This window comes from Amborella trichopoda, chromosome 2, assembly GCF_054954075.1.
Source record: "Amborella trichopoda isolate Santa Cruz 75 chromosome 2, AtrichopodaSantaCruz75HAP2 v2.0, whole genome shotgun sequence".
NCBI lineage: Eukaryota > Viridiplantae > Streptophyta > Magnoliopsida > Amborellales > Amborellaceae > Amborella > Amborella trichopoda.
The window spans coordinates 54134756-54157512 of record NC_142337.1 but is presented as its reverse complement, the minus strand read 5'-3'; the positions used below and the strand labels follow the sequence as shown (position 1 = coordinate 54157512).

Sequence of the window (22757 nt, the reverse complement as noted above, 5' to 3'; positions counted from 1 at the left end):
TATGTGTAATAAAATGAATCTATACTTGTTGAAATAACGAAGTTGTTAGAATCACATGTTTACTAATGGAGAGTTAGTGATTCAATTGTAGCATCCAATGTAAAATTAAAACTATGGGAGCTTGATCAGTTTCTCAAAGTCTAGGAAACAGAGTACAAAAATGGTATTGAAATTGTAAAGTACTGGATAATCCAATTACGATGAACTTCAACTCCAATGAACTCTCAAACCAATTGCAACTGGTATGATTATTTGCATGTTACAAATTAGAGTGTCCAGATTGGTGTAGCCATCAGATTGGATGTGGACGTCTAATTTGGGGTTCCACTCCTTTGTGTCGATTATAACTATCCCTCTGAGTTTCTAATCGTATTCCTTTATTATACTCCATACAACCCCATGACGAGGAAGATGCACAACCAAACTGTGAAGATTTGTGCCTTCGCGGGCTTGTGGATCACTGGCCTCCCATAATTTGTGTTTTTGCTTTCAAATACTTAAAAAGTAAAACTTCTTCAGTTACCAATTGATTCTTGGTAACTAATTCTCAAAATCAATTCGGTTGTTGTTAACTGCTTGAACATAGTTGACAATGTTCTACAAGCTTGCAGCAATCAGCCCCTGTATATTCCAGAGGAGACTAATTTAGCGTGAAATTCATCATAACATATTTTCTGAAAAGGAATAAAATAACACATATTGGTCTACTACATAACAAGTGGAACAATAGACCATTTGTCAGCAGTTGATGAAAGATACATATCAGGATATAAACTTCATCTACAGTGTTCAAAAGAATCAAAAGCATCAAGTGTAGAAGAACTAAGAGGAAAGCTATATCACAAGGATATGACTCAAAATAACTTGCCCATGTCACTTCCAATCAATCTCACACTCAAGCCAAAATTTCTCAGATGGAAGAAATATTGAGTTATGATCTAGTACAAATAAAGATGCTAGCACGACGCTGCCAAAACATACAGTTGATAGAAACATGCACATACTGAATAATATAGTTAAAAGACAAAAAGAAGAAAAAAATAATAACCTAAAAATAGCACAAAGAGTGAAACAAGAAAATAGCTACAGAAACACCATTATATACAAATTATTAAAGAGAGTAATACAACATCGGGTTTAAGTGCAGTTCTTGCAAACTCATATCAAAAGCATAGCCACACCAATCCTCAGTTCAATTAATCACTTACAGTTTCATTATTTGGGTAGAAGCCACTGAAATCATCGATCAATCGTTTTGACAAGAATTGCAGTCCTATATATTGAGAGAAAAATCATAGCTAGAAAATTAATTAAGTTCGTTAACCTAGAAGAAAAACATAAATTAGAAAAAATTTGTTAAATTAGACCCACATTTCCGTGTGGAGAAATATAACAAAGACAAGAGCAACATTTATATCACAAAATCACTTTCAATAACAATAATTAAATACCCATAAATTATTATTCAATGATCGAACAAAAAGTCAAGTAATAATGTGCCGATTATAGGCCGATTTCCAAGAGATTTTCCAAGTTGAAGAAATGCGAGAGAGTATATATATTTGCGATTTTTATTGTCTTCTTTGCTAAGCAGTAGAAAAAAGTCCAAATCTTTGGACCTTGTTCTGAAATAAAATTGAGGTTAGGTGCGCTAAATTGAAGCTCTGGTTAGAAGCATTTTATCCAAGAAATAAAAAACTTAATAACTAAAAAACAAGAAAGAAATTGTAAGGAAAGAGAGAGAGAGTGAGATAGGAATTGGAAAATTTATCTAATAAAAGAAAAAACCCAACAATGTTATGTTTCCAGGCTTGGTTTATTTTTCAATAAAGTCTTGCTTGGCTTAGTTTATTTTTCAATAATGTCTTGTGCTTTGCACGAGCAGCTATTGTTTAGGTATTGTTCACTTGTATTTAGGAGTCCGTTGCTTAATGTTAGGAGTTGTGGTAGACGGTTTCTAATAGGGTTTCCATGATACGCGTGGGTAGTTGTTGAAATGGGTTACATTCTTATTATATAGAGATTGTGGGTAGAATAATCCGGGAGGTGGTAGAGGGTTAATAAGGGGCTATAAATATCTCATTGTAATAGGGAGAAAGGAGATAATTATCAATATCTAGAAAGGAGGCAATTATCAATATCCTATGCCCAGCACTTCAAGAGGTTTAGTTTCCCTCGAAGAAACTACTAATCGTCTTTCTCGTAAATCTCTTCTTATACTCTATCTTGAGTAAAAAATTCCTCTCAAAATAGGTAAAAGTAAGAACAAATTGGTGTCTCACGAGTTGAGATATCTAACCCAGGATTTTAACGTAAACACTTTCAACGAACAACTTCAAACGAACAACAACATCAAACTCGCTTCAGCAAGTCGAGCCCATAACAATTTGGTATCAATAAGCTAAAAAAAGAAAAAATTCCTAAAACAGACAGACCTAATTCTAATTTTAGAGAATTACATTGATTTCCTTTGAAAAAATACGTATTTTTTAAATTTAAAAGCTAAAAAAACCTGCAACTCAAAAAATCGCAAACCTGATTTGAATTGGGGATTCATTTCCTGCAATCTTGATGGGGATTGAGATGGAGAGAAGATTTTGGCTTTAATTGGGATTGAGATGGAGGGAGGCTTTGAGTCGTTGTTTATTTGCAGATGCCCAAAGTTCTTCAATCTTCATAGGTCCATTGATCTATTTGCAGGTTATTTGCATGCTCAAACAATAAGAACGATTTGTAGAACTAGTTTTGCACCTTGCTGCTCCCCACATGTAACAAGAGGGAAAAAAAAAATAGAAATGAGAGAGAGAGGGTCTAACCTAGAAGATCCTTAAGTGGTCAGAGAGAGTGCTTCTGGTGGTCAGAGAGAGAGAGAGAGCGCGCGCTTTGTCGTTGTAGAGAGAAGATGAGAGGCTTGATATCCAGTAAAGCGGGAAAGAGGGAAATCATGATAATCGAGAAGATTTGGAGGTTTCCAGGTTTTCAATTTGAATTCAAATTTTGAAAAGGGAATATTTACGTATTAATTTCAACCATTGGATTTAATTTAATCTAATGGATAACTCTGTGCTAACAAACCATTTCTAAGAAAACCGTTGCATTGGATCACTTCTTGGTACGAGGCATTATTGTGTCATGTTTTATCTTCCTCGTTCAAGAACCAAATTTGTTCAAATTTATTATCCAAAAATTATATAGTAAATCACCATTGCTACTCCAATGGCATTCTTTTCATTCGTTTAAGGGTGAGATATATATAAGATGCCCATCTTATAATATACAAGTAAAGTGTACCTCTAAATTTTGTTGAAAGAAGTGGTTTTGGTGTCAAAAACCCTAGGAAAACTTGAAAAATCCATGTTCAACGCTAATTATGAAATTTAAAATTCCAACAATAGTGTTGATCAAGCAAATCTATAAGTATTTGAAAATCTTGAAAATACAGTCTAGATAACTTGTTATAAGACGCACTATTTTTAGAACTTGAAATTCTTTTGTTTTCTTTATATTCATTACCTCCAAGTTTAATCTTGAGGTCAAGATGATCGATAGACTGCTTTTTCAACTTCATAACATTCTTTTTTACCGAGTACTGAGGTACGCATACTTCTAAAGTATAAAGTTGCAACCTTAAATAAACTCTCTTATGCAAATTGTTAACCAAACTAGAACTAAAGATCTTATAGCAAAAATCTCATATAAATAATATTAAGATCTTATAGAAATCTAAAGAGTATGCATTAGTTTTAGAAATCTATAAATCAACATTTACGTCATGATTTTAAAGTCAATGAGATTATGTATATCATTTGATCATTTAGTACTAGTAAACCATACATACTCCTAAGAGCATACCCATATCTATATGTCCGTATTTATCTATCAATTACATATAAACCCATCATCTTTTCTAGAAACTACAAAACTATGTTTAGAAAAGTACAATATGCTAGTGATTTTTTATTTTTTTGACACAATTAAATAAGATTTTCATTGAAGAAATGAAAAGGTACACCACTGGCTCAAGCCCGAGAAAAAGAGAAGAAAAGAAGAAGAAAGAAACAAGAAAAGGTAAAAAGATCAAAGAGAGAGTAAAGGGTTACAAAGAAGTGTCATTAAAGATCAAAGAGAGAGTAAAAGGGTTACAAAGAAGTGTCAATTAAATGGGTTACAAAGAAGTGGTATTTTTGGCTTACACTATCCGTTAAAGATTTCATCCCTCTGTTGATATGAGAAAAGAGCATTTGTTTGGTGAGTCATCTGATTTCCATCAAGTCACCTCCCCATTTCCAAGGGATAGAATTAGGGCCCAAGCATCATTTGATGACATTGGAAGTATCACCATCAATACTCAAATAGAGAACACTACCATCAACATTAAGCACACAATGCTCGAGGCCCAAAAATTCTGCTTCAATTGCTTGACACATTGGAAGGTGCCCGCCCGTCCATATAATATAATATGACACATGCAAAGGGCGAAGCAGTTCTATAGTTTTAACCATTAAAAACAGGATAGTTCTAAATAATTGGATGGTTGGTTGTATATAATTCATTCATAAAACCGGTCAGGAGTATTTTGATCAATTTATATTTTACGAATTATTTTTTAAATATTTTTATTAAATACACATTGATAAAAAAAATAAACGCTTGCTAATGGGCCTATGCCGGTATTTTCCTATTCAATCTGCTCAGATTCAATCTGGGTTGTTGTGCTCAGATGTTCATATGAGCTAGTGGGCTAACCCCTCTCTCTCTCTCGATAGATATATATATATATATATATATATATATATATATATAAACAATAATCTAATGCAACAGTTATATCATAATATAATACAACTATCACTTCCAAAAAATCATGTTTATGGTATTTGTATGACTCCAAATTTTGCATACACACTCTATGTATCTCAATAATTAATCTGCAAAAAAAAAAAAAAAAATCAATTTGAACTCTAAATATGGTCAAAATGAATCCCCTCCAATAACGAATCTAGACCATTCATTTTGTGAATTTCAAAATCTTTGCCTTTATAAACTCAAAATCATTTTTTTCTTTTTTAACATTGTTTATCTAATGATAATAAAGCATCCAAAAAAAATTGAAAATGAAAAAAATCCTTTCAAAACCTAGATCTAAGCATCTCACTAAAATGAACAGCCTATGTTAGTTGAACTAATCAATACTTTCTAAGTTGTGTTTTCAAATTTTTCTTTTTTATGACTGACCATTAGAATAAAAAGAGTGTATAATTCAAAATTTAGATCCAACAAATTGCCATTAAATGGGTTTTTAAGGTTATTGCATCATATTACTATACAACCGTTGCATGAAATCATTGCCATATATATATATATATATATATATATATAGGTCCCCACCATGAATCCCTATTTCATTTTTTTTTTCTTATATCACCAATTAGGACTCATGTAGAACAATCTAGATTGGTGATCCGACACATGCAAAATCTGCCCCACAAATCCTGGTTAAGGTAAGAATATCTAATACATCATAGATGGCCCTCTAAAAAGAACTGGGTTATGCAAGGACCAGAACTTGTGAAGAAAGTTCTTAGTAATAAAAATCAGTGAATTATCTATCGAGCAGTTTCTATGGTCCTTGGCAAGGCATGTTTCTCCTGCATTACCTAACGTTGTGGGTTTCAAAGTCATATTTCAATTTTTGCCAAACAGCATCAAATGAGGACCAACTCTATGGCAATCCGAAGGCAGGCAACATTGGAGCTCTAAGGAAACAAATGCAAATAAACTTATATTTCCCATAACATTGAAGAACGCGTATGAAGTGTTTCGAGTATGGCCAGACATTCAGCAGGGCCATATCCTTATTATAGGTTTATGTACTGAAAATCAAGCTATACAAAACAAAGGCACACAGAAAACACATAATATTGTCTCAAGCACAAAGAAGGATGCTCCCCCATAGATCTTAGAGCAAGATCTTCTGAGCCGGTAACCATCATAACAACACATATGATAGAAGAGTATTAAGATATGACGGGAGTATAATTATATGGCATGATGATAATTACATGAAGTAGTTGGGCTTTCTAATATTTCATGGGAAAGGAAAAGATATGGCAAATCAACCCTTAGTTTATGTCACAGTTGATCTACATCACCATTCATGAGTTCCCTTTGTGAAGCCAAGAATCACAGCAATGGCAGACAGAGCAGCCTGTGCATGGCCAATAACAGAGACTGTTTTAATGAACATTCTGATAGTAGTAAAAAAACCAAAAATCATGTTCTACAAACTAAAGTTTGATTCAAAATAATGCCTACTCCACTACAAAGAAGGATGATAGTATAATAGAGAACAGCTTCTACTTCACTATAAATAATTAATGATAGAATCATCAGATCTGCTCTTTCGAATCACACAGAAGTCAATGAGATATAGATAAAAGAAAGGAATATCAGAGGTTACGAGCATTTTCCCAAAAGAAATTTGGGTTTTCAACTACAAGAAAAAGATCTATAAATCAAGAAAGTCCAAGGTCAATCCCATGGGGAACCATGTGTTGTGACCCAATATGTAAAATTAACATTAACAATCTGGAACATTTTGGTGGAAATGAGGGAAGAAAAACATTTGAGTGGAAATGCATAGGGAACCACAGCAATAGTCGTACAAGATAGTGGGGTAAGCATCACATTAACGCAAATTTGCAAAAAGCCAAAAAAGAACAGAGCACCATTAAGAAAATATCTCAAAAACTCAACATAAAGGTATAACTTGGGCAAAGGCAAATAACCTAAGGAGAGGATTTCAGTTTTCCACTATTTTATTTCCATACTATAAATAGGGGCACGGTTTGCCGCAACGTTCACATGGGTTAATCTTGTTTTGGACATGTCATAAAGCCATTAGTTATGTTACTAACAATAAAGAGCTCCTAATTCATACACTAACAATAAAGTTCCTAATTCATACCCAATCCTTGAAGATGAAAAGCAAATACAGGGTTTGCATGCTTGTCAAATCCCTCTATCTTCTAAAGGGATCATCTAGAAAGCTGAGTATCTTTGGACACATGTAGACTAACATAGATGTTATGGATTGAATAAAAAAAAAGAATTCAGATTTGTTATAACTTCCTTCTTTCCCATCCATCAAAAGATGTTTTTTTTTTTTTTTTAATCTAGTTTCTGCATAAAAGAGCTGAATGAAACCAAAGTTTCATGATCAGTTTTGAATTAGAGACATTAAAAATAATGAATTAACGCTGACTATAATACCTACAGTAGAAAAATGAAGCCAAAGTAATTGTTAGTTTGAATTTCATTTTCATATTTCATATGTAGTGGAGACTGGGGTTCAGCATGAGCTCGGATTCCCAGATCATATTTAATTCTTAAACATTGCTTAACATTGTTCAAGGCAGAGACATCGAGTTTTTATTTTTTTCACTTTTTTCTACTGGAGGGTTGTAGCAGTGTTTCTCCAACAATAACTCTAGAATTGTAGGAAGAAATACATGAAGATTATGATCCAATTCACTTATCATGTTTTTTTTCTCTGAAGGGAAGCTTCTGCACGTGGCGTCACACATATAAAACATATGTGACCCTTACACTCAGCCGTTCGATTTAAATTAGATAGTTGAGCTAACTGGCCACAAAGTTTCTGGGTTTTGATCTTGATGATACGACTCCGAGTATTTTATTTTATTTTTTACATATCATTTAAGATTGTGATGCACTCAATAAAAAAAAAGAAAAAAATATTTTTAATGAAACAAAATGATCAAAATATGCCTAGTACTTGTATGGGTATTTGGTCTTTTTTAATCATAAATATTTTTTCCTTTTTTCGCTAAATGCGCTCCAACAAGGTGAGAGCACACTCCAAATTCATGTAAACTGATTTGTGAAAAAACTTAAGAATAAAACAGGCACGATATCGTGACTGGAGCTATCCCAGCCATCCACTCAAATCAGATGGCACGGAATACGATACACATGTTCTACATGTGGGTGGTAGTACATGTAAAGGCTTTCCTTCTCTGATACGAGCAATAAGAGATAAGAAGCAGTTATGTGAGACAAGGACTGAAGCAATTGACAATCGAAAAATTTACAATAAAATAGTCACTTGGAAGGGAACTCTTGTTGCATATTCATGCCATTGAGCTTTTGTCTTGGACAAAAATTATGCTTTTGAAATGACCTTATGGAGAAATGTTGGAAGGCCAAAACGATAAATGTACATGCAGCATATCTGAATAAAATGAGTTGTCTAAATATATTCCGCAGTCAAACATCATATTGAAGTATAAGTACCATAAATTACCCCCAAAATAAAGGGAGCATAACAACTATGAATATTCTAGGAGAAAATTGGAGTTGGCCACACCAACTAATCTTTTAACAATCTAGATTCTTGATATATGTACAATGCAGTGTTAACTAGTGTACGAACAACTTCTGGAGAGAAGCGTGAGTTTTCAGTGACAATAGATCTACATCAGGGGTCAGCATTGAGCTCATAACTCTGTCTTAGTTATAAACAACATAACTAGGCACCTACAAGACGAAGTACCATCGTATATGTTGTTCACAGATGACATAGTTTTGATTGATGAGACCTGAAATGGCGTCCACACAAACTTAAAACTTTAGAAGGATGCTTTAGAATCTAACGGGTTCTAAAATTAGCTGGGCTAAAACAAAGTATACGGAATGCAAGTTTACTAATAATAGGAGTAGAGACGAGAAAGTAGTTAAGATTGACAGTCAGGAATATCAAAAAGAGCGCACTTTCGATATCTTGGGTCGATAATCCAAGAAAATGGATATCGCAGATAGAATTAAAGTGGTGAAGTGGGGATGTGCAGCCGGAATTTTATATGATCACCGCATAGCAATGAAGCTGAAGGGCAAGTTCTATAGGACAACTGTGAGACCAGCTTTGCTCTATGGGGCGGAATGTTGGGCGGTCAAAAAACAATATACCCATAGAATGAGTGTAGCATTGATTAGGATGTCAAGATGGACAAGTGGCAAGACAAGAAGGGATAGAATTCGAAATAAATATATTTGTGAAAATTTAGCTGTGGCACTAATGGGCGAGAAAATGAGAGAGAGTAGACTTAGGTGGCTAGCCATGTGTGGCACATACCAAATACAACATGTGTTAAGAGGTACGAGTTAGTTCAAGTGGAAAGCTCAAAAGAAGTATGGGTTGGCCCAAAACGACATGAATGAAAGTAGTGGCAAAAAATTGTAATGACTAATAGCTTGACTAAGGGTATGGCCCTTCATAGAGCAGAATGGCAAACCAGGATTCATATAGCCAACCCCAATTAGTTGGGAAAAAGCTTTGAGGATGATGATGATTGTACATCTAAGTCAAGCTATCTCTTAGTATCTCTAAGGTCATGACAAAGATAGTATAATATTGGGCTATATAAAAGTAAAACTATATTGGTACATTTATTAATAAAAATTTACATGGTATGCAAGGGACTCAAAAAAAAAATTACATTGGCACGTTTAAAATATGCATATGTTTATGCATAAATTTTATATGAATTTGTTTGACATGCATTAAGAAAAATATTATTATTAATAAGGTCTAACAGTATCACTTCAAAAATAGAATAATAGAAAAATATATATTTTATTCTTTTGCAAAAATAAATTTATAGTTTTAAGTTTAGTATTTTTATTTTAAAACTTCATTTATTAATTATTATATTTTAAAACTTCATTTATTAATTATAATGTTTTAAAACTTATGATTTATGTGTTAAATAACCTTATATATATAGATGGTTGTACAAATGTGTCAAGGCCGCACTAGGTTTTGGGCCAAAGTACTAGACACTCAAGATATGTATTAGATGCAACACTTGTATTGGTGTCTTTGTACCACTGCTCCCATGTATACCATTTAAATTTTTGGTAATAAATGCACAACATGCTCTACTTTTATATGCAAGGTACTTGTTTTTTAGTCTCGTGTGATGACATAAGCATTTATGCATTGAATGTACTCAAGTTGAGTAAACGAGTTTAATGATTTTGAAAAGGAATACATGACATAAGTTGATGGCCAGGTGCTTAGGTCTTTTAACATGATGTTTAGAGGTAGTGAGTTCAAAGCCCACCAATAATAATTGCCCTTCTATATTATACGAAATTAAGAAATTCAATGGCTAAAACTGGACATATCTTGTCTAAACGGTGACACTGCGTGCTTAAACAAATATTTTTTAGACATGTGTAGTCCACATGTCGATGCCATATCTAGGCATGATGTCGACATGGGTCTTAAGTGTCAACAAAGAATACAAAAAGAAAAATGAGGTGGCGAGGTAACACCATTGTTTTAAAATGCGGCTGCACCACCGCATAATGCGGTATGCGCATCACAAAATAGACCATATGCGCTTTGGTGGGATGCACCCCCACATATGTGCCTCATCCCTCTGCATATGCGGCCTCATAGCACATCGCACCCCATGTGTGCCGCGTCAGCATGACAGGGGAAAAAAACCCTCAAAAAATGATATCTACGTAAATCCCCACCCCCCCCCAACCCCAAACAAAAAAAAGGGCGGGGGAAAGGTACAGACACTAGACACAAAAGAGTAAAAGCTCGGTTCAATTGCGTGTTAGTCCAAAGGTCGAGAAGGACTTTGAGAAAACCGAGGAAGAAGAATAATATGTGGAGGTGCTGAGGATGATATGATGATGGTGATGCACATGGAGACAATCTAGATAACTTGTCTTATAAAGATTTGAGATTTAGACTTGAGACTTGAGAAATGATGATGATTTGTCTTGACTTTTGAACTCTCCAATCTTCATAGAAGACAATGATTTGTCTTGACTTTTGAACTCTTCAATCTTCATAGACCTTTAATTTGTAACTTTAAAGTTTGCAATTGCGAATTTTCTACTTTCTAATGTCTTCTATGATCATTAGGGGATAGCAAATACAAAATCTCTGGTTAATGAATAAATTAAATACCTACAATCACATAAATCACCTCCATATTTTTTCCATGCATTAACCTATTTTTTGAAATTTTTTGAAATTTTTTTATATTTATTGACCACATCAAGGTGATGCACCCACATCGAGCCGCGTCACCCCCCCCCGCCCCATCGTGGAGGGGGGATAATGTTTGGAGGTTGGAGTTAAAAGAGGCAAAAGCCCCTCATTTTATAAAGAGAAAGAAGGACTTTCCTACTTGGTCAAACCCTAATCACATGAAAAACTTTATCATATATATAGTAATTTAACCTAAATACCGACAACATGGAAGCTTTTCTCCTACATCTCCTTGGCAACTTAGGCATCATGCTGCTCTGTATATCCACATATCCCATTGGTTCGCGTTCATTGCCAAAATCTATGCTAGCAGCCTGGCGGACTTCTAAACTTGGCTGGCACCTCCCAGTTGTCTGATGTCAATAACAGCAACTAGAGTATGTCACTCTTCCCCTAAGTGCGTCCAAAAGTTTTGGCCAACTTTGAGAAATGGCTGCAGAGGTGCTAATGAATAGGAGGAAACGTAAGTACCACCACCATATGGAAACCCATTTCATAGAGCAGTATCTTCATAAATTTTAGTCCTTTTTACCAAAAAACTACACAATCATATTTGGTTTGTGTCCCTGGGACTAGATCATAGAGTGATACTACTGGTGCACATGCTCAAGCAGCTTTTGTGGGCAAAAGATCAATGTGTAATTTAGTTTAAATGCTGAATATGGGAGGTTTCACCAGGTTAAATAGCATCTAGTTCATGAATAGTATCTTACTATGAATCCTGAGACAAAGCAAGATTTCCAAAAGTTTTATTGGACTTTGTTGGATCAAATCAAGTTGATAAATAATGAAATGATATTCAGCACTTACAGCAATTGTGCACGTAATTAGGCCCGCCTTTTCTCTGTAATCTAATCTAACACAAAGTAGAAGAAAAGCTCCAATGTACCAGGGAATTGTTGCAAGAAAGAAGCCAGCTATGAACCTTCAGCACAACAACACACTTTCATCAGTCATTAGAAAATTCAAACAAGATGACAATTGCCATTTTGAGTTTAAAATTTGACAAGAAAAAAAAAAGAAACAGAGAGAAAAGCACAAAAAGTAAAGGGACAAGATGAGACGGTACTAATCAAAAACGAGAAAAGACAAAGCACAAGTTTAAAAAATGGAGTATAGAAAATAGACCCCTGTTCAACTTCAATTCAGTAACTCACACACCTTATGCAGTTTGGGGATATATGTCCTAGTACAGTTTTGACATGGTTATTTACATAATTCATCGAGAATCTTCCAGGCCATTTATAATCAAAAGTCATGCAATAAATCTATACAAAAGATACGAGAATGAGATAGAAAAAGAGAGTGAGAAGTTACTTACAAGAACCAACCGAGACCAATACCGCAGCAAGGTAGACGAGGCTCTCTAATTGGCTGTCCCTCTGCAACTGTGGCATACCCTTGAAAAGGAAATAATCAAAAATAAACTACACTCGCTCAAGTTTGAATTTGGGAAATAAGCAATTTGTCGGAAAAAGTCAAATGAGAATGCCAAGCTAAGTAAGAGAAAAGAGACAATCTCATACAATAAAAGATAAGCTAATGTGCAATTGCTATAGATTTTCAATTTGATATGAAATGGTCATGGCTACTTTGATACGTTCGATGAAAAGCAACCTATGTATGTATATAAGGGAGAATAAATAGGAGTCTTGAATTTCAAATTACAAGTTCCATCCACCTATTTGCCAATAATCTCTCTCTCTCTCTCCCAAAATCCTTCAAATAAGTTCTTTAAGATGGGTTCCTCTATTTAAAAATCTCTCTCCTTTGTCATCTAAATCTGATTACAATTAGCGAAGGGGAAATAAGTCGTGTATCTCCCCATAAAAATTTTGTCATATTCAGTTATATCAACTTATTTTTAAATAAAAACAAATCAGAGAGATATAAGAATGAAAGAAACAGAAAATAAAAATTAAAAAAAAAAAAACACTCAAAATTATTTTGAGAAAAGAATTTACTACGAGCTAAAAGATAAAAAAAAAAAAAAAATTCCAATATGGGAATTCCAATCAGAATAACTAGATAACATTTAAAAACAAAATAGGAATCTATGTTTGAGCGAAATTAGAAAATGATTGGAATTTAGGAACTAAAATTAAGCTCAAAAGTAAATAAAAGTTAAATACGAGAAATCAAATAATTCCATAAATACAAATGACTTGAGAGGTTAAATAAAAATGAAAAACATATATTAATGTTCTCTTCAGATTAAATATTCCTGAGATTATTTTTATTCTGAATCTCAGCTGGAGCATCGTGCAATGCAGGTGCCATTAGCGAGGAACATCTAACTTAGGAACTTGTGAAATGTGGTTTATGTAGATTTGGTAAAGAATAAAGCCAAACTTGTGTACAATTGGGATCACCATAAATATGCATTTTCATGACCACTACCATTACATTGAAAATTTTGAATTTAAAAAATTAAATGCATCTCAGTGTTGTACAAAGCGAAGTCTCTTAATGGAGAAAATTGGAAACCAAAGAGATAAACAATCACTAAGAAAAATTAAACAGTGAAGCCTTGTTATCATAAGTGAGAATTTGTAGTTGAACTCAGAAAAATAAGAAATACAGCTTGTATTTACAAAAATAATTAGCTATATGTGTTCTTTGCCCCATAACCAATGAATCATAGAAGGGAAATTCGTACTTTTTTAATCTACTAAATAAACAAAATAGCATGCATGCGCACACACACACAAAAGCACTGCATGCGCACATGCATGACTGAAAACTAAACTCCCTTGTTATCGCATAAGAAAAAATCTTTTGCAGAACTCAAGAACACCAAAAACCTCTTACAATATGAAACACAATATCATAAATATATAAAATTCTACATATTCTTTTGCAGCAACGAATAAGTTATTCAGGGGAAATTTATCCTTTCGGAGTCACACATATAGAGACCCATGCACACATGCAAACATAGACACATTCCACATATGGTGATCCTAGTTTCATAACAAAAACATCGGTAATCCTAATTTCAAAACACAAGCAATTCCTAAAAAAGAGATTAGGTATTTTGCCTTCTAAAAGTTTGAAAGTGGCCTCTTTTCTCCGCCTAACGTAAAGCTTCTTGTCACTAAATGTACTTCCCCCATCTCCCCCTCCCCCTCTTCTTACCATCATTTCTTGATAGTAATAAATAACCTTTTCACAGGACCAAACAAAAGTATGGAAGATAGTCATACGAGGGTTATAAGATGTATAAGATGGATCCCATTTTTTGCAATATAATGATAATAATAATAATAAAGAAAAAGTATAATTCCCTGACGCTGCTGCTACAATTCCTTTCAAGGCTAGAATAGGCCATCTAATACGTTTCTCCCCCCATCGTTTGCTGCCATTATCATGATCGTCAAAGCGGCTCAAAATGGTCATATATTTTATTTCCACAAGAGAACATTTCCAACCAGTTTTTATTACAATGTAAGCAAATGGTAATCAACATTTCAGCATTGCAGTTTGTTAGTCAACATTAAGAACAATTCTTGTCATAAATACCTAAACAGATATCTTACATTTTACACTTGCATACCAAAATTACCAAAACAAAAAACATTTCAATTAAAAAAGTCCAAAATTGTTGTATTTTAATGTCTCTTTTCAATAAGTGATTTTTTAAGATGCAGAAGGAGCACCCTTTGTTTATAAGCAATGCTGAAGAAAGTGCAATTGAATGACTTCAATTCATAACTACTGTCAATCAAAAAAAATTCGCAAGAATAAAATGGAATTCCACTTTCATATTATGTCCTTTCTAGAAGAAGTTTTACTTAATTCTTCTCCCACCTGTAGTCTGAGCACCCAGTTTGTGGGATGCCCTTCTTACCTCGAGCTGATCTGATGTAATCTATCGTTCAATAGTCAACAAAGTTAACCAGATTCAAAAATAAATAAAATGGTTTCCATGAAAACAACCAGAAACCATGAAACCCTTATGTAAAATCATGACGTCTTTGACTATCAATTCTCCAAACAAACAAAAAAACGACATATAAAATTATAAAACAATCACAAACTAGTCACAATAATCGATTGTAAATAACTCAACTTGAATACATATCAATATTACCTGGAACAGTCTGATAACCATGAGGGTAGTAAGCTCCAGAGGTAGCACCAGGAGGAGGAACAGGCTGAGGAAACCCTATGGCCGGCTGTCCATAGGTGGGAACCCCTTGAAAAGTGCCATAATGGGGTGGATGATCCTTGCTCCTGCTATCCTCGCTCATTTTCCAGGTTTTGTAGTCTAGCGGTTCTCCTCTTTCTTCACTGCTTCTAGGGTTTCTCTCAACAGTCCCCTAAGCTCAGAGCTTTCCAGGGCTCCTGTTTCTAGGGTTTATTTTGCCAGGACCCTTCAGCCCCAAAGTCCTAGGGTTTCTTCCAAATCTGAAAACTCCTGTGACGCGGATTAAAAGTTGCAGAAAAGAAATCGGAGGTCGTCGAAGTTTTAGGGTTTGTGCCTTGTCCGTCACGGTAACAGATTGGAAACGTCCAAGTTTCGGACAAGTCCAATTATCATTAACAGTGTTTTAACAAATTTATAGGATGATACGTATTCTTAACTTGCTCTTCTCGTCCACTGGATGAAGGGTTTATATCGACCGTCCGTTAATTAGAACAGATGGTTGACTATGCATTTAGTAATCTAAATAAAACATTACATGTATTATACATTACATTTAATGCATTGTTCCACCGAAACTTTTCCGATTATAAATTGAAGCTAACGTAACAGGGCAGGTCATCGGTAGCTGTCACTTGCTCCAGCCGAAGACACGTGTGTAGTGTATTCCCACGTGCATATGTCGAGTAGAATCAATGCGTACCTAAAAATCATCCAAAATAGTTGTTTTGATGCTGACAATATTTAATTGATGGCATCATATGAATATGAAAATAAAATTTATTTTTTTAGTTTTAAAAATAGTATATCTCGTAATAAATCACCTGAGATAGTCTATTTTTTTAAAAATTATATGTTTATATATCTACTTGGTTTTAACCAATTTTTAAAGTTTATAATTTTATAAAGAATTTGTCTTAAACCATTTATTTTAAAAAAAATTACGTAAATATTTCTTTTAGTTTCCGTTATTACCAAAATATTAAATATTTTTCGTTATTACTCATATATCCGTTTTTTCCCGACAATTTAGAACACTCCGCTCTATGAATCTCACACTCTTTGTGTATCTAAGTCTCGAACTCATAAAACCTCTCAACACATTGGAAAAGGTTAAAACATAAGTTCTAGAATGCATATATGACCCACACAAAACATTATAAAGCATTAGAAATAAGATGCGACAAAACCTGGCAAACTTTAGATATGAAAATGATACAACTGGATCCTTCCAGAGATACTCCATATTCCTTCATATGAGTGAGATTTTTTATTTTTGTATACTTTCTCGGAATCCTCTCTATCAAAGGAATATCAAAATTGAAACTCAACTCATACATAAGTCAGTAACTAAGCATTTCAATATTTTTGCAAGCCTTTAAGTTGGTGCATATATGTGTGCCATATGCTTCAAGACCATTCCTGGTCCAATGAACGCTTCTCTAGATTTACATGTGCATACAACTTGGAGACTTTTATGTGAGAGAGGTTTTTTGAGAGACACAGAAGTAGAGAGCATAATGTTTTAAACTGTTGGAGCTATTTTCGATTTTTAAAAAATCGAAAGATAAAGAAATTTGGTTTTTGCAAAATAAAAATTTTCATTGGTTCTTGAAAAATACAAATTTTCAACTTTTTAGTTTTTGAAATTTTGAAATTTTAAACTTTTCGGATTTGGAAAAACCGAAATTTTAAAGTTTTTGGTTTTTAAAAAATCAAAATTTTAAAAAAAAATTGGTGTTTGAAAATCGAACATGTGTAAAACCGTCTTTTTTAAAAAAGAAAAATGTTGTGAAGTACAAACATATGAATAATAACGGAAAGTATTAAGTATTTTTGTAATAACGAAAACTAAAATAGATATTTACGTAATTTTTCCTTTATCTTTTGTACATGAAGGTCACAATTATTCACACTAATTAGATGTCAAATTAGATGGCTTGGGATGAGTCATGAAATCTTAAAAAAATATTTTTTTTTTAACTTTGTATTTATTTAATAATATTATTACAACCACTTATTTTGAAATTTATGGGTGGTTTGGGACCTTGTAGATAAATATCTATGATATGTATATACTAGCTTTTGTGGAGTAAGGGAGAAGAATGAAATCCATGTATAAAAGAAAAATGGTCTCTCTGTTGACAATCTTATTTTATAATTAGTTATAAAAGTGGCTTCTCAAACCATCCTAAGAATTTTCAACACCAAAATTACATCTTATGATAAAATTTATAGGTACATCTTAATTTGATTGTTTAAAGTTGCAACCTTATGCAAACCGCACCTATTATTTCATAAAATATAATAGACAAAAATACACATAAGTTTGAGATTGGGCAACAAAGAAGGGAAAAGCAAGTATCCGACCCTTCCCATGTGTGAATGATCATAAGTAAATATTTTTTTTTTAATGGAAAATGGTATTGTGGATGTGCATGTCCATTTTTGCTTTAGAGTCAAGGTGGTGTCGTTTAAGGCCCAAAAAAATTATAATCAACCCTTTGTACGATGGAAAAGTGTATTGTCCACTACAAAGAGCATTTGGTAGTTTAATGCGAAATCCAATTGTCAAATGCATATTATTGCCTGGGCTTAAAGGATCGAAAATTTAATACAAAGAGATCACAATCACCAGTGTCTATCAAAATTTAAATTTATTGGCTGTGAGTGAGCCATTAACTATACTCAAAGTTAAAAATAATAGCTATGAGGGAGCTATTGACTACACTCAAAGTTCAAAAAGAAGGGGAAAAAACAAAACAATTTTTGTGTCACACTCTGAGCCATCCAATTTGATATCTAATAGCTAGTAGCAATTTTGACATCATTATAACAAAGATAAATGGGTCATTGACAATACTTGAAGTTCAAAGAACAAAAAAATCGAATTTTGTGTCACACCCAAGCCATCCAATTTGACATCTAATGGCGAGTAGCAAGTGTAACCTCCTTGACACATAGATAAATGCTCTCATGGTATGCAATTCCAAAAATTAATTCCCGAGTAAAATTTCTGATATAGTAGCTAAGGGTGATTGCAACTTCTTTATATTTTCTCATATATACTACATTATTAAGCTAGAGTTAAAGGGTTGACACATATTGTAATGAGAGAGGTCCCTATACATATAAATAAAATAGGGAAATTGTCCTAGGAATAGATAAAGCTTAAAGTTATGTATTTTTCTAATTAGATAAATCAATTTTGCTAATTAAAATTTATCTTAAAAGAAATGGAGTGTAATATGTAGATTAAAAAAAAAAAAGAGCATCCAAAAATTTTGAAAAGCACTTCGGGTTCTATTTTAGATAATGTCTACATCTTATAAGAATATTTGGTTGGATTTGGATAGATTTTGTATATTATAAACTATTATGCCTATCCTAAATAAGTTTCATTTTATTAATCTAGTTAAATTAATAAATTAACATATCTAAAAGAAATAGGAGGACTATGTGGAATAAATGAGAGAGAGTGAGAGAACAAGGGCGTGAGAGAGGGAAGTAGATATATATAGAGACGGGGTAAGAGAGAGAGAGGGAAGAGGATAGGATGAGAGACCGAGAGAGGGCATGGGATGAATGGAGTAGAGAGAAAGAGGGAGATAATGAGGGTGTAAGATGGGGATGGATAGGGGGAAGAGATAGATAGAGGGGTATAGGGAGAGAAGGGGAGAAAGATAATAAAGGAAGTGGGTGAGAACGAGAGGGGCCGTGAGAAACAGGAAGATATAAAAGGAGGGAGACAGTGTGTGAGGTGTGGAAATTATAGAAACCGGCATTTATTTTTTGGTACAATATTTTTTTTCCTTTATGTGTATTCATATTAGGAAAGTGGTTTATTGCATATTTTAGTTTCTTTAATAGTACACAACTTTGTAACCGTGTAACTTGGGGCTCTTATTTATATCTTCGATAAGCTCAATAATACATCTTTCGTAGGGCTTAAAGCCCAAATATCTTCTATGGGGCTTAAAGCCCAAATATACAAAAAATATAGTTTCTCACATGGTATCAGAGCAAAGTTCTATCTTGATTGATCTGGAACCTGCAATCTTACACAAATCTGTTTTTTTTTTTGCGTCTTTTTTTTTCCCCATCTTCTTACATCGGCCATCTCTCTCTATGTCTTATTGTTTTTGTTTTTTTTATCTTGTTTTGCTTTTGTCTTGTTGTAGCTATTGAAGCCGTAGCTACTCTCTCTCACTCTACATTTTCACGTTTTCCAATGACTAACAATTGCTTCTCAGCAACAACTATTGCGTCTGCGTCCTCGTCTTTTATTATTATTATTATTATGGAGAGGTGGAACCTTGAGCCAAGCTCAGTTCAATTGCTAGTTCAGCCCTCTTCTTCTGCAATTGTTGGTTTATTCTTCGTTGAACAAGCATTTCATAACTCCTTCACCAAAAATTCTTCTTTCACCAAACTTGTTTGGTTCTTTCCTGCTTGAAAATCTCATCATCTAACAAGATGAGGCAGAGATGGCTCTGAAACAGACAGCACCGCCTCGATCTTTCGACTTTCGTGGAAAATCTTGGCCAACTCTATCCCCTTCTTCTTCAGCTCCTTCATCTCTAGTTGATTATTCTCTGTTTGCTTCTTCTCGGATTGCTTTTTCTTGTACTTGATTTGGCCCATGAGACTTTTGGTGAGGTTGGCTCCAAACGGTTATTGCTATTGTTGGTGTTGATTTTACGACGAGCTTTTGCCATAATCATCGAGACTATGGGGCCTAAAAATCCTTTTTCGGCATTTGATCGGAGCTTTGAGCAGTTTTTCTAGGCAGTTTTTATGGCCTAGACTACAGGGGACTTCCTTGGGTAGGAAGGCGAAGTGTCCACCACGGCCTTTGAATGTTTCTTTATTTCTCTATATTTCTCTTTGTCCCCCCTCTTTCTCTCTCATGATTTCTATTTATCTAGCAAGGATTTTGTGGGATTTATTTGTTTTGGGTTGGGTTTATTTAATCATGCGCCGAAGGTTGAGTTGCATATTCAAGAAGGGCTCTCTCTCACTTTCTCTCTCTAACACGCAATAAACTTTATGGCTTTTTGTCTCCCACTTGCTCTCTCTCTAAAACTAAGAATTTTCATCGGTGTCAAGGGTTTCTCTCTCTAGATCGGCGTTCTTTTATCTAGGGAGCAATGTGTAATGGGATTAGATTCGAGTGTTATGAGTTTCCCTCTCTTAACTATGGCTTCATTTATTTGTTGATCAGTTTCACCTTAGAGGAGTTACCTCAAAATAAATTTGAGTGATATCTTATGAGAGAGGCTATTTCTGTTGGTAAAGAAGTTGGTAGTGTGGAAGCAGGCAAAAAGGTTATCTTCTCATACTTGAGTGCATATGAGGTGGATTTGGGAACAGATAGGAAGCATTGCTTTTACCATTAAAGTGATCTTCTAGCCCTTGTTGATGTCCTATCAAGATCTCCATTTAGAGAGAAATAGAGTTGGTTACTCCTCTCTTTGATATGTCATTGTCCATTGCTTTAGGTAACCAATATTTTGTTTTCCAATGGCTTCCTCCGATTCTATTTAAACTATCTGAAACCTGCCTCTAAAAAAAGCCTTTCAAAACGATTGATCTTTCCCATCTACAAAACAATGACCACTGAACTCTCGGTCTGAGACTCTGTCGAGTCATGTATCAACTCTCTGATTTGTCTATTTGTCAAATAGTGTTTCGACTCACTGATCTATTTTGGATCTTATTGTTCTCAACTCCCAATCTAAGGTCCAATTGTGTTTGTTGAACCGCCACTAATATTTGTTGGCTCTTCCAAGTGCCTCTTGTTTGACGATCGAATTTCTCGATCTTGGTTGATGATCAAGTTTTCATTACCCGATTATGTTTAATGACTAATTTTTCTATTACTCAATCCTATTGGTTGATAGAGTTTTTCGTTACTCCATCTTGTGTGATGATCTTTTTATTTTTTTGCTCATGTCTATTTCGGAGGCTTGTTGATATGTTGTTATGTGAGACTGCATTATTCAAGGTGTCGGTTTTTTATGATTGCTAATTTACAACTGCTCAAGCTTCTTTTGCTCCTACTTTGTTTTAAGGCCTGCCTTCAGTTGTCAGTTGCTCAAACTCAAGTTGCTCTCTCTTAACTCACCTTGAGTTTGAGGGGTGTTGAAAGTTGACCCTATCTTTATGGGTGATTATAGCTAAAAAACAGAATCATCTATCTTTGTGGAGTCTCTCCTGATTAGTTCACCATGTTGAACTAATTTTATGGGATTATGATATGGTGTATCATTGTGTATATATATGGTGCACATCATGTAATCGTGTAATATAGAAGAAAAAAAGAAAAGAATAGTGACTTTCTTCTTCCGTATATGTAGGCATCTTGTCGAACCACGTATATGCTCACTACTCATTCATTTGATTTATTTTTTCCTTTATGGTATTAGAGCAAGTTTTATTTCAGAGCTACTAACGGCTGTTGTTTGGGTCCGTGTTGATCTAGTCTCTATAAAATTTGAGAGAGACTTGTTCTAGCCTATGCCATTATTGAACCAATAAGTTTTTTTTACCATGGTTGTTTCTCTCTCTCCACAAAGAAGATTCTGCATGATAGTGCAAACTTGTGCAAAAATTGGTGGGTCATTTGATCACACCCAATTATTTTTTTTGAAAATGGTGCAATTTTTCTTAATAAAAATTTCTTTGAGAAAAAAAAAAAAAAACAGTGCACTCCTCGAATACATGTGCTCTGATTTTTTTACTCGAGGTTTTTATTTGGGTGTGCGGCTCATTGGTTGTTGATTCTTGGTGTTGTGGTAATCAGTGATAGTTAAGCTTCTTTTTTTAATATTGTGTTATAAGATGGGAGATAAAAAAAAACAGTTTTTCATGAAAATGAGTATAATACTAATGACAAGCTCACTAGTACTCTATTGAATTGAAACGACTACTTAACTTGGCCTAAGGCTGCTTTTAGCTCCTTACATGGAAGATCTCAGCAAGGTCATGTTGAAGGAAAAAAGAAGGTTCCATCTAAAGATGATTTGGCCTATGAGGATTGGATATCTGAAGATAAAAAGGTTATGTCTTGGATACTCAATTCCATTGAGCCTAATATGGCTGAAATCTTCACTGATGCTGGTAATGTTGAAGATTTATGGAGATCCATAAAAGAAATAGATGCGAAACAAGATAATTTATCCCGTATTTTTTAATTAAAACAATAAATATTTTGTCTTAAACAATAAAAGAAAACTATTACAGAGTATCTTGCTTCATTCAAAAAACTTTGGGATGAATTATCTACTTATTCACCTGCTACCACCGACCTAAAAAATATTCAACAAAGGATTATATAAGATAATTTTTTTTTATTTTTAACTGGGTTTTAACAGGATTATGAGAATATCAGAAGTCAAATATTGATGTTTAAAGAACTTCCTTCATTTATGAATGTTTGTGCATCAATCTGTCAAGAAGAAACTAGAAGGAAAGTCTTGACTTCAAAAAATAAAGAGACTCTTGAAAATTCTG

At 33.9% G+C, this 22757-nt stretch overlaps 1 protein-coding gene across 3 annotated transcripts; it reads right to left on the bottom strand.

The window, feature by feature from the left end:
- Window positions 1-73: 73 nt before the first annotated feature.
- Window positions 74-15629, bottom strand: LOC18431450 (Ribosomal protein L18ae family). Of its 3 annotated transcripts, none has more exons than XM_088858580.1 (4): window positions 15189-15629; window positions 12417-12495; window positions 11906-12020; window positions 74-621 (listed from the first exon to the last, which is right to left on the bottom strand). In XM_088858580.1, the coding sequence occupies exons 1-4, from the start codon at window positions 15346-15348 to the stop codon at window positions 598-600; spliced, it is 378 nt and encodes a 125-aa protein (XP_088714706.1). In that variant the 5' UTR covers window positions 15349-15629; the 3' UTR covers window positions 74-597. The 3 variants fall into 3 exon arrangements, with proteins under 3 accessions (XP_088714706.1, XP_011622290.1, XP_011622291.1); XM_011623988.3 differs by lacking the exon at window positions 74-621 and adding an exon at window positions 5770-6208; XM_011623989.3 differs by lacking the exon at window positions 74-621 and adding an exon at window positions 5770-6208 and having other exon boundaries at window positions 12417-12483.
- Window positions 15630-22757: the final 7128 nt, after the last annotated feature.